Below are 18022 nucleotides of genomic sequence, written 5' to 3'. Positions count from 1 at the left end.
GCAGCTTTGCCGCCAGCTGTGAGCTGAAGGCTGGGAGGGTGCTGCTCTCACCCTCCCTTCCTGACTCAAAGCTTGGAGCAGTTTGATACGTGAACTATTTCTGTCTTACACTGACCTGGGTGTTAACTGGTACTGTGGTACACGAACCTTTAATCTAGGGAGAACATTGTGTCAGAAGGTTCTAGCACTTGTGGGGTTTTGCCAGGAGGTGATTTTAACAAAGGCAGATTTCTACCAGATGTGCTCAGGAATTCAGTGAAGAGCCCCAGGATCAAGAGCTCCTGAGATTCTCGTGGTTATCAGGAGAAAGGGAGCTGCTGTGGTACGGCCTGGCAAAATGGGAACAAAAAGTCACTGGGTTCTGAAGGTCATTATCACCAGAACAATCTGTCAAATTCCCAGCCTGGGCTTGCTTTATTCCCTTCCAGTTACTGCAGATGGCGAGAGGGTCCTGGGGAGCAGTTAATGCCCTGTGCCTACATTAAAATTAGATGGTGAGTGGGAAGGCAAAGTTGGGGATTTGTACTCACTGCCCATCGTGCTCCATAGAAAGTGTTCTGCTTTGCCACAGGAGTTCACTGTCTGTAATTCATGGAGTAAATAAAGGTTTGTCAACATCTAGTGTGTGAGGAAGTAGGCCTGGGAGTTAGGTGAGCAGTCACACTGCCAGTGGCATCCTAAGAAGTCATCCCTGTCTGACTCCAAAGCTGCTTTTTTCAATAGTATAAATAGACAGAAATCCCAGTGTTTATACTTCTTTTGATATGAAATATGCAGGCATTTCAGCCACCAGTAGTTCATCTGATAGTGTAAATGAACTGCTTTTGGAAGAAAATAACTCCTTGCATAGAAACAGATAACAAATTGGTGAGGAAAAATGTTGCTCTCAAACTAATATATTTTTATTTGTTTATTTGCTTTATTATTGGCAAAACCTGTTAAAACCTTGTATCTCAGTAGTTCTCCTAATGATTTTTCTCTCATTGCTCATTAAGCATCAGCAGTCAGCACCACATTGTTCTTGGGGTGGATTTTTACCCCCATTGAGCTTACTTCATGAGTCACTTGTGCAGTGAGGTTTTTAAAGTAACTGTCTGGCAGTGGGGCAGAATTTCTCTTTGGAGGTTTGGGAAAACCTGATTTTGAAGGCAGTGGCACTCCCTTCAGAGTCTCTATGAAAAGAAGCTGAATCTTAAGGTAGATTCTGTGCATTTGCGATCTTCATACTGTGATTGCTAATGAGTTACTTTGAGTACGCTGAGCAGATCTGTCCAGCTGGGCCTCAGTGGGACAAGTCAGCACAACATGTGGAGATGACTTACGTTTGCATTCACTTTGACTTATTATAAAGCACTTTGCTGCCACCTCACCTTCAGTTACATCTGTCAGCCTCCTGTATGTATTCGCCCTAGTTCCAAAAGTAGTGACCTAAAGAGGTTAACCCACTTCTCAGTGGTATGCAATTTGTTTCTCCCAGGACTGATTTTGTGTGTGGTGATTCTTCTGAAACAGAATGGACACTTCGTGTAAAGTGACTTGATGATAGGGCCGGTGCCGTGGCTCACCAGGCTAATCCTCCACCTGCGGCACCGGCACCCCAGGTTCTAGTCCCAGTTGGGGTGCCAGATTCTGTCCTGGTTGCTCCTCTTCCAGTCCAGCTCTCTGCTGTGGTCCGGGAGTGCAGTGGAGGATGGCCCAAGTCCTTGGGCCCTGCACCCGCATGGGAGACCAGGAGGAAGTACCTAGCTCCTGGCTTCGGATCAGCGCAGCCATAGCGGCCATTTGTGGGGTGAACCAACGGAAGAAAGACCTTTCTCTCTGTCTCTCTCTCTCTCTCACTGTCTAACTCTGCCTGTCAAAAAAAAATTTAAAAAGTGACATGATGATGAATTTGTAAGAATGCACAATGGTCAGAAGGAACAAAGACCTTGCATCTCTGAATTTCCACTCCAGTTTGTTATCCTGTGAGGCCCACTTGTTAGTGGGCGGGGCTCTTTTGGTTTTGACATTTTCATATTGGTTAGGGGACGGTTCTGAGAAAAGGTTTGTTTTCTTCAGTTTGGTAATAAGATCATCTCTTCAAATTACCTCCTTCCTCGCTCTTCCTGCAGAGGGCTGAGCCAGATAGAATTATGGCCGAGCTCTTCTCTGATTCTTTATCTTGTACATAATCTGACTGATGGAGAAATCTGTTTGTTGTGGCTTGGATGGATGTCATTGGCCTGCCCTTTCCTCTGACCCAGGAGTGAGCTGTCACATGGGCATCTGGTCTAACCCACAACACTCTGCAGGGACACAGCCTGGCAGGTTACACTTTGTCTGTTGGCATGCTGTCTTCTTGATGGAATAGCAGGCACTACTGGATCCTTGCCTTGGTTGGCTACCACTTTTGCTTTTCACGACAGGTCAGAATGATGTCCGTTTGCAAAATGTTCAGGGGGGAATTGCCATCACCATTCCCAGAGGTTTAGCGAAATTTGATGGAGTTTTACACATGTCTTTGAATGTGACTTTTATAGGACCTCACTGGAATCTATGTTTTCATGCCTACTATAATAGAATATAAATTTAGCTGATTTATGTGATAATATCTTGAGCTGTGTAATCTATAATCATGATTTCAAAAATCAAAAGTGAAGAGGATTCCTAAGCAGTATTTCCAACCTGCTAACCTAAAAATTATACAAGCTTTTTTCTCTAAAGTATTTGAACTTGGTAAATGCACAGACATATCTGACAAGAGAAATGTTAGTTCCTTGGGCATCTAAGCATCATCATATCCTTTCTGGCCTTGCTGGGTCAGAAGTCTGGGCTCTTTAGAGGATCGGCTATGAGTGGGAGAGTAGCTGCTGCACCAACAGTCTGTGCAGCCAGAACGAAGCAGACATGGCACTTTCTGTTGATCTGGAATCTGTTAGATACGCTCTAGTCATGCTTCCTTTACTTTCCTGCTCTGTGGATTAGGTTGTAAATGACTGTTCAGATGCAAGAATTTCACTAGGAAAGCTCACATTTATCATTTTTCAAAATTTTGATTTTACAACATAACAGTGATTATTTTAAATGTTAGAATCCTGTCTGTCTTAATGTTCAATGAAATGGTGCACACATTCCTTTTCTGTTGCTTCATAACAAATGACCAAAAATCAGTGGTTAAAACCCCACTCATTTAGCATCTCACAGTCCGGCACCATGTGGCTGTGTTTTCTTCCTAGGTTTTCGCAAGACTGAAATCAACGTGTTGGCAGGGCTGGATTCTTTGGAGGTTCTGCTCTCATGCTTGTTCAGATTGTTGGCAGAATTGAGTTCCTTGGGGACTGAAATCTCCATTTTCTCACTGCTTGGCTACAAGAGATTGCTTTCAGGGCCTGCTCCTTCTTCAGGGTTGGCATTGGAGGATCTTCTCTCACTTGGAATTCTGCTTCTGCCTTACAACTTTGACTTCTGCCTGATTCAGCTTTAAAGGGCTCATGTGATTAGGTCAGTCCCAACTTGATGAACTCCCCTTCTTAATGCCAACTGAGGCATATAATATTATGTAATAATGAGAATAATGCCCATCGTACTCACAGTATTAGAGATTATGAAGAGTGTGTACACTGGTTTTGGGAAATTGGGGGCTATCTTAGAATTCTGCCCAGCATAGTTTGTGTCAGTGTTTTCATATCTCCATGAAAAGTTGCAGTGAAAATATCCTTTATAGAGCCTTATTGGGAAAGAAAAGGAAATAGTCTTGTAGGGCAACTTATTAATAGTTTCAACACAAATTTCCGTGATAAGGAGATAGCATATTATTTCACTGAATAGCCATTTGTATTTATAGAAAATATAGGGTATTTTTTCAAATTTCTTTTTTCACGTGCTTGAAATGCACAATAGAGATAAATAGAGATCTCACAATAGAGAGATAAATAGGGAGGTAGATAGGTAGATAAAGAGATATCTTCCATCTACTGGTTCACTCTTCAAATGCCCTCAATAGCCAGGGCTGTGCCAGGCTGAAGCCAGGGGACGAGAACTCCATCCACATCTCCCGCATGAGTGGCAGGGACCCAAACACTGAACCATCATCTGCTGCCTCCGAGGCTGCTTTATTAGGGAGCTGGGTCAGAAGCAGATGTGATGGGAGCCAGCACTATGGCATGGCAGGTAAAGCTGCTGCCTCCAGTGCGGGCATCCCATATGGGCACAGGTTCTAGTCCTGGCTGCTCTACTTCTGATCCAGCTCTCTCCTATGGCCCAGGAAGGCAGTGGAAGTTGCCTCAACTGCTTGGGGTCCTACACCCCGATGGGAGACCCAGAGGAAGCTCCTGGCTTCAGATCGGCCTGGCTTCAAATCGGCCTGGCTCCAGCTCTTGTAGCCATTTGTGGAGTGAACCAGCAGATAGAAGACCTATCTCTCTCTCTCTGCCTCTCCTTCTCTCTCTAACTCTGCCTTTCAAATAAATAAACAAATCTTTAAAAAAGCAGCAGAGGTACCAGGATTCTAATCCACATTCAGGCATTCCAAGATTCCAAACAGGGGCTTAACCTCCTGCACCTTAACATCCACATCACATAGGATATTTTTAAAATCTGTTTTACTTTAAATCTTCTTAGAAGAAGTTATTTATCCCTCTGTAGTTCAAATACCCTACATTATAAATCATAAACAATACCATTATAGGATCAACTAAGTCTTTGCTATGATTCTAATAGAATCTCCAATGTGTTCTTTTCTTCAGTAATACTGTATCACCTGTATGGACTGCCTAGGTGGTGTTTTCCAAATCCAGAATTTCATGGCAGTTGTTCTACGTAAAGAGTAAACTTTGTTACAACAGGGCATACTGGCGTTCTCCACCAGTAGAAATTAAGCCTAGTACAGGGATGTGCCCTCCAATACTAGACAACGAAGCCATCAGGGAGACCAGGCCTTATCAACATCTCATTATGTCAGATATATCAGTAGTGAACCTTTAAACTTGAATTTTTCCAAGTTTAATCAAGTTCTGGATGAAACCCACATATGTTTTACTGCTGTTTGTATTGTTTTAAAATAAATTACAGCGGGCACTTAGGATGCAGCACTTAGGACCCCACATCCCATATTGGAGTGCCTGGTTTCAAGTCCTGGCTCCACTCCTGATTCTCAGCTTCCTGCCAATGCACACCCCAGGAAGCAGCAGGTTATGGCTCAAGTACTTGGGTCCCTGCCACTCATATTAGAGACCCAGATTCAGTTCTAAGCTCCTGGCTTTGGACTGGTCCAGCCCTGGTTGTTGTAGGCATTTGGGGAGTGAACCAGCAGATGGTAGATCTGCCTATCTGTCTCTCTTTGTATGTGTGTGTGTGTGTGTGTCTCCCTCAAATAAAATGAAAAGTAAAAATTTTAAAATTCCATGTTATAGGAGTTGGCATTATAGTGTAATGGATTAAGCCACCACCTGCAATGCTGGCATCCCATGTGGGTGTTGGCTCAAACCCTGACTACTCCATTTCTGATCCAGAATTCTGGTAATGCACCTGAGAAAGCAGCAGAAGATGGCCAAAGTCCTTGGACCCCTGCACCCACGTGGGAGATTCAGATGAAGTTCCTAACTCCTGTCTTGGGTCTGGCCCAACCTCGGCTGTTATGGCCATTTGGGGAATAAACCAGTGGATGGAAGATTTTTTTTTCTCTCTCTCTCTCTCTCTAACTCTGCCTTTTAAATAAATAAAATAAATCCATGTCATAAAAAAGTCAATCAATATCTGGGACACTCAGAAGTTAAAAAAAAGAAAAATGTCTCATTGCATGCGAATTGATTTAAAACACAGACTTTCCTGTTAGGAAGCCCTAATGTAAATATCAGCCAAACTCATCAATCAAATGAAAATTTTCGTCTCTCTGAAGATTAGATTTCTTATTTTTGTAATTTATTTTTTAAAAAGATTTTAGTTATTTATTTGAAAGGCAGAGTTAGTGAGAGACAGAGGCAGAGAGAGACAGAGACAGAGGTCTTCATCTCTGGTTCACTCCCTAGATGGCCGGAACAGCCAGAGCTGCGGCAATCTGAAGCCAGGAGCCAGGAGGTTCTTCCTGGTCTCCCATGTGGGTGAGGGGACCCAAGAACTTGGACCATCTTCTGCTGCTTTCCAAGGCACATTAGCAGGGAGCTGGATAGGAAGTGGGACAGCCAAGACTCAGACCGGCACCCAAATAGGATGCTAGTGCTGCAGAAGGTGGCTTTACCTGCTGAGCCACAGTGCCACCTCTGAAAACATTTTTTTAAATGCTAAAATTTTAAAAATTCCAAATGCCAGAATGCTGATAAGGTTTGAAAGTATAGCTATGCATTTATAAATATCTGAGGATATTTGTGTCTTATAAACACAGCAGATACAGTCCTTTCATAGAGCGTATGGTCCAACAAAGAAAAAAAGAATTAGGATAAATACGCCATTGTGTCTAAAGTGCTTATCCTCTTGTCTAGTGTTGTGTAACTGGTTAAAACGTATTAACTTCTTTCTTTCTTTGCTTTTCCCCGTCTGATCTTATTGCCATAAGAAATCTCGTAACTAGGATTCTGGCAAATGAATCTGAGAAGCATGTTGCTGCTGATGGACTATTACAGAAAATAGCAGCATGCCAAATTAAATGTGTGTTGGGGAAGGGAGATTGTGTGATAAACTGAATTTCCCGGTCAGTCCCGCTAGAACTGGGCCTTTCAGCAAAATGAGGCTGGTGATCTCGTTCCGAAGATCAAGAGGAAGCAATTTTCATCAGGAATGTTACCCAATTGTGGAAAGATTGGCAACATTTACTCAACAGATGTCTTTCTCCTAGGAAAGTTCTCTTAACTGACAGGCTAACCCTGTTGCTGCTGCTGGTAAGATGGTGATACTCATGGTTGATATAAAGTACTTCAGCCATATTTCAGGGTTTGTAAAAATGATTGATAAATGTTTTCTCTTGTGTTGCCTCTAACACCCCTGATAGTAAATGGGAACCCCATTCATTTGGTCTGTAGAGAGTTTTATGCTACTTTATGTAGCCTTTTGTGAACTTAAACCAAGGGTGAAGCAGCTTGCACTTTCCTGTCTTGCCAGCAGCGTGGAAGAGGACCAGACCGGGCAGGTCGGTATGTGGGCACATGTGAGATAAAGTATCCTTTTCTGAGCCTTGTTTTGGACCGAATCTCTGAATACCACCCCCACATCCATCTGAAAGTTGGGGTGCTGCTCTGCTTCTCCCTGGCTCTTAGGAAGAAGTGTGCTTGTGAAATATTTTGCATCCCTGAATGAACTATGAGAATAATAGGAAGAAAAATGATTGACAGTTTGAAATAGCTTATTGGTATTTTAGTGGATTTGTGTCTGCCAGATATGATAGGTGTTACCCAGAGGAATATTCAGTCTGCAACCCCCCATCTTTCCACTCGTCTAGACCGCAACGTTAGTGACAGGACCACTTTAATCCTCATCCGTGAAAACACATGTAGAGAAAGTCTACCACGAGCTTTTCACTGTAAAATTGTTGCAAATTGGCACAAGATCGTGGTGGTGACTGACTTTGGCCCCAGTGACTCTGAGAAGCTTCTAAGCAGCACGTAATTCCCCGAAGAGTCTCTGGTTGCCCGTGTTTTCCTCTCTGTGCCCTCCACTTTGGACTGACAGTTCGTGGCAAGAGGACAACAAATCCTCCCAGCCCACAGGTGGTGCAGAGTGAGTCAGTCTTCTTGGATTTCAGCTTCTCCCATTAAGCTCTCTGAGCTCAGTGAACAGTAACTGAGTGAGAAAACAGAGAGGAGCAGGGAGCAAGTGCGATTTTATGAAGAGGATTAGGTAGCAAAACAAGGTCAGACTCTGTAGTGGTTTGTTTTTCTCTCTCTAGTATTCCTCTTCAGGCAGGAGCAGAGCTGTTATCAGTGGCTGGTGTTACAACCGGGTGCTTCTGTCCTGGGCCAAACCTGCTGCAGTCTGCAAAGCCAGCAGCGGATTGCAGTCCTCTGCAGTCCAGCCAGGCTGGCAGGACTTGTGTAGTCCCTTGCGTGCCCTGTGCTAGCTGCAGTCCTGAATGGAGGAAGTTGCCTTAATGGGGCATCTGAGGGCACAGCCGTGAACGCTTTTCCTGTCTCAAGACAAACTGCTCTTCCTGTGTTTTAAGAACACAGATCCATACTAGTGAGGCAAAATCAAAGCTGACCCTTACAACATTGTGAGATCTGGTTTTCTCTGTGAGGACCCTGATGAGCTAATTTAATTTTCTCCTAAAACACTATGTGTATATGGATATGATTTTTGAGCTGCACAGAAAATGGCTCATTCAGTATGTCTTTGAATGCCTGAAAATATTTAGGGAGCCGCTAATCAATGAACAGTTGCCCCAGGGAGCATTTTTTTTTGCCATGTTAACAGAAAATTCCCTTTGTGATTTTGCAGCCCCGGCAGCCGAACCCTGACTGGCGTTACTCAGCCTCCCTGAGAGCAGGCATGCACAGGTACGTGTTCCCGCCTTCCCTCCCTCAGCAGTAGCTTGCTCTGGTTCAGATCACCTGCGTCTCTGTAGGCCGGCAGCAGCCATCATAACTGAGGAGCTTTAGGTACTCTGCCAGGGGAATGCAGGCACCTTTGTCTCCATGACTGTTCCTTGAAACGCTGAGAGAGCTTAGTGCCAAATGCTCATCAAGTGCTGGCAAATAAGAGCCATCAGTAAAGTCACAGAGACAGACCGCTGTGCGTTTTGTCTCATCGAAATTGCTTCTGGGATCTAATTCCAAACTCCTTCATCCCTGTCCACCTGTGTCTTCCATCCCTCCCTTAAAAACTGGAATTAATACTGATGTTTTTGGACTTGGGTATGTTGTGTGGTGTAAAAGGACATGTCATCTGCGGTGTTTTCCTATCTCACATTGACTATTCCATCCTATTAACCACAGTAATTGATTGCTATTCTTGTTTATGTTCACCCCTGTTAGAGTCTCCTTATCTTCTCTCTCTTGGTGCTATCTTATTGTCATCAATGGCATGGGCTCCTGAGAGAGTGACCCATACTTTATTGACTATCTGGAGACCAAATCTAGCTTCTTTTAAATTAATCTAAAGTAATAGCATTACTCTGAGTCTCCGATTAAATATAATTTTGCTTTCTCTACTTTGTCTCTTTGACAGTAATTGATTAGCTACCATTACTCCTAGAGCTGAGCTAGGATCCAGGCCACGGGGCCAAATAAAAGATTTATTATTTGTGAATGTCTTTAGAAACCAGATGGAGAGAGCCAAAACACTGGTGATCGCCACCACCAAAGGATTTTAGTTTCAAGAAGAAATAAACTCCAAACTTACACCTCTCAAAGTCTCTAGGCAACTGTTAAGTGAATCTTCACCAAACCTAGATCAGATTCTAAGCAGAGAGCTCATGAAGTGTGTGTAGAGTTAATGAAAAATTAATGTTAGCCCATTAAAATGCATTAGATTAAAATATTAAAATGTATCATTTCCCTGTCATTTTTTCAAGTGAATAAAAGGGCTGCTATTCAGTAGGTCTCAGTTAAGATACTAGAATATGTCAAAAAGTCTGTGGAAATAGAATTAAAAGAGAAGTTTATTTTGGTGCAAAAATATTTTGAAATCCATGTATACAAGGCATCTTCAAAAACTTCATGGAAAGTGCATGAAAATGTGCATGAAAAAAATATATGCTAAGTTTCAAAAATTTTTGTACCGTAAAAGCCTTTTAATTCCATTTTCCATGAACTTTTTGAAATAGCTGCAAATTATGAGATTTTACATAGGATAAAAGTTGAAACTGCAGTGGCATTTCTTCCTTAAAATGTAGTCCATTGAACTTGGGTTAGAATGGTGAAGTTAAATTACACTCATCTCTTTCACACAAGTGGTTAGCTCAGATATCATGTAACCATTTTATTTCTTTTAAATCTTGCTCTAACCTAAGCTGGTTCCAAGACAGTTACATCTTCATGAATCTGATTGAACTTATATGAAAGTACCTCAAAAAGTTTGTGGAAAATGGATTTAAAACATAAGATTACTTTGATGAAAATGTTTTCAATTCATGCATAATTTTTTTTTCCATAATAGGTGTTTTCCATGAAATTTTTGAGACCCCTTAGATAATTTGTTAGTAGGATCTAGGAATAGTTGAAGGATGTTACTATTTGGGGGAAAAAAATGAAAATTCTAGGGCAAAGATGAAGGAAAAATAACAACAGATCAGAACATAATGAGTGAATTTCTATTAAAATAGTCTTTGAAATCAAAGAATATGAGAATATTGAAGTTATATTAAAGATTACCTCCCCCTTCACCCAGGTGTTCAGGATTACTTGCCCTTTGAGTTTAGTCTGTTTTAGGGATTTCATTTGCAAGGTAAACAAGTGTCTAGTTTAAAGCATCTTCTAATTTTGATGAGGGTTCTCTTGGATACTGACCCTTATATGCTGTTTATTCACTCATCTAAAAAAATAGTTGAGAGTCTACTGTGTGATAGCAGTAGACATCCATAAAGGAATGCAGTGTTCTGTCTGCCTTGAGCTGTGGGTTCCATATTCTTTGCCTCTAAGGGCCTGCCAGTCCACGTGTCATTCCCGGCAGTGTTTCTTGCTGAATTAATCTCTTCTGGACTGGGATGTGTAAGTGGTAGCGATTAGGCTCCTCTAGTCCCAGGAAGTGCATCATGGGTCCTTCAGGCATAAAAGGCAGAGAAAAGAAAAACAGAAAATGAGGTTGAGAATTGATTGGATGCCAAACTGAAACAATCTGAGGGTTCTTTAAAAAGTTGATGAACAATAACAAATAGGATGAAAAGATACTGAGAATTTACCATGACCTTTTGACGTACTCTCGCGCCACAGTAAGCAAACCATGATTTTGGTGGGTTTTCTTCTTCGTGATAGGCAACTTGGAAACAAGGGAACCTGCAAGAGAAGACTGGGGCTTTTGAGAACAAGCTCTTACCAGTTTCAGGCCTAAGATGTGAAAATGGCCTTTGCCGCCTGGGGGGCATCCTGTTAGAGTTAGTGAATATCACATGACAGGTCATGAAAGTGAAAGTGACTGTAAGACAGGAGACCTTGGTTGCCAGGATGATACAGCAGATTGTATGTCAGTGGTGCTGCTGCAGTTTATGCAAGGTGATTACTCAGCAGTAAGTGCTTCAATGGAAGCAGGAGCAGAATGTGTTAGCTGCAGCCCCGCCACCAGAGAGGAAAGCAATTTCTAAGGGCTGGGAAGGCGCCTGTGGTCTAACTGTTATCCGGGTCTATGTGTTTACTCAGCTCTGTGCACCTGGAGGAGGCCGGCATTCTACGGGCTGGTCCAGGAGGGCCTGATCAGCAGTGGCCAACCGTCTCCAGTGCGACACCAGGTAAAGAGCTGGGTCTCTCCATTCACACTTGGATTCTTTAAAGTGATCAGATGACTTGTTTTGGTAAGACCAAGGCTGTCGACTTTCTTTTTATCAAATGTATTTTATTTCCTTATGTGCATAATTATTTTGATTTTACACTTAATGTTCTTCAAGAGTCGACAACAGGTAATGTAAGAGTAAGGGTGTGTGAAGCATGTGTAAAAATAATCAGCCTTTCAAGTACTTAGGCCACTCACAGCACTCAGAAAAGACCTGGTGGCCTCATACACAGATGACACTGTTTGCAAAGATCTGTCCATTGAAAACATTAGACATCCACCTGGTCAAAGTAGTAGGTAAAGAGGAAATAGATAGGGAGTGAGAGCAAGAGAGAGGCAGAGAGCATGAATGAGCAAGTTTTTCTTGTGGAACTGAAAAAAAATTTTAAGGGTTTATTTAGTTATTTATTTGAAAGGCAGAGTTAAGAGAGAAGGGGAGACATGCAGTGAGAAACAGAGAGAAAGAGAGAGATCATTCCCTAAAATGTCTGCAATGGCTGGGGTTGGGCCAGGCCAAAGCCAGGAGCCTGGAACTCAATCTGGGTCTCCCACGTGGGTGGCAGGGGCCCAAGCACTTGCACCATCTTCCGCTGCTTTCCCAGACACATTAGTTGGGAGCTGGATTGGAAATAGAGCAGCCAGTATTCAAACTGGTGCTCATACGGGATGCTGGTGTTGCCGGTGGTGGCTTAATCCATTGTGCCACAACACCAGTACCAGAAGTAAAAAATGAGCAGAACCAAGGCTTTACTGACTGAATTTAAGTCACAGTCAGCTCTGCTTCTCTCTGCACCTTGACATTGTTCTGCAGACTCACCTTTATTGCTTTCACATGCACATTGCTAAGCAGGACCACCTCACAGTTTCTCATTTTCAAGGATCACTGGGGAGCAAGTCCTAATCCAAACCTTCAAGAAAGACAATGTGCCAAGTTGGAAAAAAAAAAAACCAATAGCTAGGTGAGCAAAGGAAAATTACTTAAACTCATACATCCTTAGCTCCCTTATTCTTGTTCAATCACTAAAGCAATGTCATTTAATAAAAACATGGCTCTGGAAGTCCATCCCTGTGGCAGTTTTCAGGAAGGGAGGACTATGGTTTGGCATAACTCACAGCGATGTCTACCATAACCTTCTGCTACTAGAAAACCCTGGTGATGGGAGTAGTTACTAATTATCAAGCTATAATATGCATAGACACTGTACCAAGTTACCACAAATATAGACTCAATTACTCCATATGACAATCTTGCATGAGATTTATTATGTCTGTTTTACATGTGTGATATTGGAGATACAGGGAGGTTAAGAAATGTACTCAAGTTCACATAACGTGCAAGTGGCAAAGGTAGGATTCCAACCCAGGTGTTTCTAGCTCCAAATCCAAGTGTATCTAGCACTCACGTTCATAGCACAGCTGGCTTATAAGAATCCATCCAAGTTCAAATACATTTACACACACATAACAGATGACACAGAAATGTGCATGTGAAAAGTCCTTTCTAAAAATAATCAGGTGCTTTTCAAATGATTAGGCTATCCAAGTAAGATGTGCAGCTAAGGGCCCATTTTTGTTGGCAACTCTAAAGGCTTTTGTTGATCATAATCAGCCAAAATTTGCTATTTATAAATGTTGCACAATTCAACTAAAAGTCACATTTGTCGGAAAAAAATGCACCAATTGAAGCAATTCATTAGAGAACTAATATTGCCAGATGGCAAGGGGAAGAACATAAAATAGTTCATTGAGAAATCTGCAACCCCAGTGCCAGTGATGGAGTGAAGCAGTGATGGAGGAGGAGGTCGTTCTAGATTTCCCAGTGTTGCAGGACGGGGAGGCATCTGAAAAGTTGAGAGCACTCAGTCAGAGCAGCCCATGCAATCATGCCTTGCTTTCTGGCATTCATTGCAAGGATTTTTCTTGTTCTCATAGAGTCACTACAGATCAGTCTAGTGAGCCAAGAACTAACTGAATACACTTTCCCTCTCATTTATGATGCTGGGTGATGTATATTCCTTAGGCAAATGTGGAATAGGAAATATCTATGGGTTGTTTCATGCATCTGGCCCACGTGTCTCCTTCAGATTCCAAAGCATGTCGGGGGCAGACATTTGGTGTAGCAGTTAAGAAGCCACTTGGGACACCCATATCTCATACGAGTGCCTGGATTCAAGTCCTGGCTCTGCTCCTAACTCCAGCTTCCAGCTAATGCACATCCTGAGAGGCAGCAGGAGATAGCTCAAGTCCCTGGGTCCCTGCCACCTGTGTGGGAGATGCAGACTGAGCTGCAGGAATTTGGGGGAGTAAACCAGCCAACAGGCAATCTTTCTCTCCCTCCCTCGCTCTCTTTCTCTGTCTCTCTCTGCCTTTCAAATGGAAAAAAAGGGCATTTGGAGCCCATCTTCCTGAGAGACAATAGGGAAAAGGTCTCCACTGCTCCTCTTCCCTACTTAGTTTGTGCAGTTCCTCCTGTTCAGGACTGAGCCTGGCTGCTGACCCGTGAGTTGCAGCCTCCATGGACTGCACTGGACAGAGCTTACGTTTCCCAGCAGCCCCACGATGGCCCAACCTGCTTTCCAGCATGCCTCTGTACCAGTGATATGAAGGTTAAAGGAGTCTCTGCTTTCTGTCCTTTTTGGTATTTTTAGGTTTTACAACTGAAAATATGTTCTGTACTGATTAGAGGGAATATGCCATAAAGATTAAGATTATGGGTTGGAGTCAGATGGAAAATGAATTCCGGTCCCAAACCCACTTGCTGGGTGAGCATAGACAAACAGTTTAAATTCATATTTTATTAATTATCCTTCCTGTAAATTGGGTACAATAAAAATAAAAGCCCCTATCTTATTGAGTTGCAGTGAGAACTAAAGGAGGAAAAAAAAGGCTGAATGTGGTGCTTGGCATTTGGTATTAGTGAATGTATAGTCATCCTACTTCTTTTGCTCTGGGACAGTAATGTTTTATGGATTTGGCCTTGACTGATAACCTAGTGGCCAGGGTTCAGTAGTTCTCACTTCCAGGACCAGATTCAGGCTTTTGAGTGGTCTGAGCCACCTGACATCTCACAGTCCAGTTCCCCCATCCAGCTGTGCTCCCGGAGCTGGAGTGAGGAGGGCGCGTTAGTTGCTCCCTGAAGAAAAGGAAAATGCTCCCCCCACGTTCGGTTGTTTCCGTTTGCAGACCGAGCCTGCCATTCCCTGGTTCTGTTGCCTTTGGTGTTTGTGAAGACGCAGTGGCTTCCAGAGGCTCCTTTCTGGTGCCGGAGCCGCCTCACTCTGCCTGAGCCCTTCCCTGAACCAGCTGTCTGCTGCTCTCCCCCTGCCAGCACCTGCGACAGCTGCAGCCAGGGCCTAAAAGGATTGGGACCTGCTTTGCACTGATCCACATTCCTTCCATTGTTTTTCCCCCATTGATGAATTCTTTCCTTACTAAACTGCTCATTTATTTCCACAGGCTGCAAAAGCCTGGGCTCAGTGAGGGCATCGCCAGGTGACGTCTTCTGCAGGACAGACAAGTCAGGCATTAAATTGCTTAGTCCTGGTCACCGGCCCCTGTCTCCATCCAGCCTCGCCTCTTTTGTTGGCTGCCCCAGGTCTGGGACTTTCTTAATGCTTTCTGCTTTCCCGTGAGATGGAGCAGAGCGAGAACATTAGCTAAACAGGGACTGTGTGGACTACAGTTACAGCCCCTTCCTCAGATGGAGGACTATGGTTTGGGGGAGGGACATAAAGGACCTGTCACTCAGGACACAGCTCTTTTTGTGAATGCCCTGAGGAGGTTTTAATGAATGTGCACTTGTGATCTGTCCCTGAGGGAATCCTGAGAGGTTATAATGACCGCCCTTGGCTGCCAGGGAACTGGTGGGGCTTCAGTGGTCCAAGCTGCCGAACTACCTGCTCCTAGCTCTTCCAAGTTTCTCCTTTCTGTGTTTCATGGGATTTCAGGGCTTACCGAAGGCTACCATGAGCTCTTTTTTTTTTTTTTTTAAAGATTTATTCTATTTATTTGAAAGACAGAGTTACAGAGAGAGGTAGAGACACAGAGAGAGGTCTTCCATCCGCTGGTTCACTCCCCAGATAGCCACAACGGCCAGAACTGTGCTGATCCAAAGTCAGGAGCCAGGAGCTTCTTCCTTGACTCCCATGCGGGTACAGGGGCCCCAGGACTTGGGCCATCTTCTACTGCTTTCCCAGGTTATAGGAGAGAGCTGGATCGGAAGAAGAACAGCTGGGACTAGAACCAGCGCCCGTATGGGATGCTGGTGCTTCAGGCCAGGGCTTTAACCTGCTGTGCCACAGCGCTGGCCCTACCGTGAGTTCTTTTACGGTGGGAGATCCTGTTGGCCTTCCATGTCAGTTCTTTGTGGATTCACTTAACAGCAGATCATACAAAAATATTTGGGAAAAAATGATGTTTGTCCTCAACATGTACTGACTTTTTTCTTGTCATTGTTCCCTGAACAACACAAGGTAACAACTCTGTGTAGCACTTACATTGTATTAGGTTTTACAAGTAGTCCAGGGTTGATTTAAAGTACAGGAGAGGATGTGCTTAGATTCTATGCAAATCTCAAGCCAAAGAGACTTGAGTGTCAGCAGGTTTTGGTGTCCTAGGGGCTGGGGGGCTCGTGGACCCAATCCCCCATGGATATAGAGGGATGACTGTTTTCAAGAGAGCTCAGAGATTTTGAAAATACACAGCAATTGCCAAAGATAACATGAGCTTGTCAAGCAAGACCCCAGGAGATCTCAGACAGAAAAGTGAGAGATTAATTAGGTGGAGGAAGCCACTAAGACAATTAGACTCAGAGAACCTGAGTTCCCAGCGGCTAGACAATGGTTGCCACAGTATGGTTCCTGGAGGAGCAGCACATGTTACCCTACCTGGAAACTTGTTAGAAATACAGATGTTCAGGGCCTGCCCTAGAGATTTTCATGGGTAAGTCAGAAAATCTCCGACTGGGGCCTACCAATCTGTTTTAGCAAGCCCTCCGAGTGATCCTGGTGTGTACTACACTTTAAGAATTGAACTACAGAAAGTGTTTCTGATATTGTCTGGTGGCTTTGGAGTTGCCGGAACTGTACAAGGAAGGCATCAGTTTAGCAACCTTTCCCCACACCAGCGGGATCATTGCTAAGGGCTGGAGCTGTGAAGTCAGAGTGACTCTCTGAATTCTAGCTCTGCCATTGGGTAGTTAGTTGTATGTTCCTGGGACCATTGCTTCACTTTTCTGGTTCCCAGTTCTTTCTCTGTAAAATGGAGATAATAATGGTGTCCATGTTATGAAGTTACTGCAAGAATTAAATGAGATAATATACACATATGAAGGATCTTCAAAAAGTTTGCAAAAAAAGGTATATTATGGAAAAATATGCATGGGATTTCAAAAATTTTTCGCAGCAAAATTTGTTTTTAAAATTTTTTTTTACAATAACTTTTAGAAGTAACCTTATATTACAAAGCCTGAGAACAAAAGGTGTTTAAAGCATGGTCATTTTTATAATTTTATAAGGAATGAATAAATTCTTCAACTTTAAAATCTAGTCCCAATTTGTTCTGAGTTACCACTATGGGAAGACTGTTATGGATAAGGTTTTTCATTTTTAAAGCATTAATTTCTTTATTTGAAAGTCAGAATTAGAGAGAGAGAGAGAGAGAGAGGAAGAAAGAGAGGGAGATTGATCTTTCTCCTGCTGATTCACTCCCCAGATGGCAGCAATGGTCAGCGTTGGACCAGGCTGAAGCCAGGAGCCAGGAGCTTCGCCTGTGTCTCCCACATGTGTGGCAGGGGCCCAAGCACTTGTGCCATCTTTCATTGCTTTACCCAGGCCATTAGCAGGGAGCTGGATCGGAAGTGCAGCAGCCAGGACACAAACGGCACCCACTTGGGATGCCAGCATCGAAGGTGGCAGCTCTACCTGCTGTGCCACAGTGCATCTATGATGCCCCTATAGATGAATGCCCCTGTGGAGAAGATTTTTAAGGACAGTCCTGTTTCTTTGTTTCCTTGCGGATTGCTTTTTTCCTGATTTGCCACATCTCTTTATTCAGTAGAAAGCTGACAGATTTTAAGTGCCCTGGTTTTATAGGGGAATTCCTACATCTCTGACAAAACCAACTCCCCACGGAGAGACTCTCTGGAGACTCCCTTATTCTCCCTCAGAAAGAAACCAAGATCCTTAAGATTTTTGGAATCCATTTAGGAGCACTGTCAACACAAATTTTTCCATTGCATGAGTAAGTGCAGCCTCCGGCCTTGTTGGAGAATTTAGAAAGCATGCTGTTCCACTAACCTGCTCACCCTCAACTTCTGCTGTTGCCATGGCAATGGCAGTCCTGGGAGGTGTGTGCATAGCCTTATTTGGAAAAAAAATGAGAGCAGGAATTTTTGTGAGTGGGGCAGCTGTCTCCTGTCCATGTCCTCCACTCTCACCTTCCACCTGCTAGCCCAGGGGTGCCAGCTCTGCTCAGTACCTACAGCTAAGGAAAGTCCTTGGAAGATGTACTTTCCCTTTCTGGGGGTGAGGAGCTCATTATGTTGGTTGTAGTTCTGTAGGTAGCTTTTGATGAACAAAGAGTTTGTTCTGGCCCAGCCTGGGGGGCAAGGGAGCAAGATGGCAGGGAAGGGGAA

The 18022-nt window shown here is 43.5% G+C and overlaps 1 protein-coding gene across 4 annotated transcripts in view; it reads left to right on the top strand.

The window, feature by feature from the left end:
* Window positions 1-18022, top strand: part of LOC133757974 (protocadherin alpha-C2) — a 130086-nt gene that overhangs the window by 90111 nt on the left and 21953 nt on the right. For 3 of the 4 annotated variants that reach the window (XM_062188992.1, XM_062188990.1, XM_062188989.1), the window contains exons 2-3: window positions 8404-8462; window positions 11259-11347. In XM_062188992.1, the coding sequence (XP_062044976.1) occupies window positions 8404-8462; window positions 11259-11347 (148 nt within the window). Of the gene's footprint in view, window positions 1-793; window positions 810-8403; window positions 8463-11258; window positions 11348-18022 lie in introns of all 4 variants that reach the window. The other variant, XM_062188991.1, reaches the window with a different exon arrangement.

This window comes from Lepus europaeus, chromosome 4 (assembly GCF_033115175.1).
Source record: "Lepus europaeus isolate LE1 chromosome 4, mLepTim1.pri, whole genome shotgun sequence".
Classification (NCBI taxonomy): Eukaryota; Metazoa; Chordata; class Mammalia; order Lagomorpha; family Leporidae; genus Lepus; species Lepus europaeus.
Note: the sequence above shows the minus strand (reverse complement) of the source record. Positions and strands in the feature narration are given on the sequence as shown.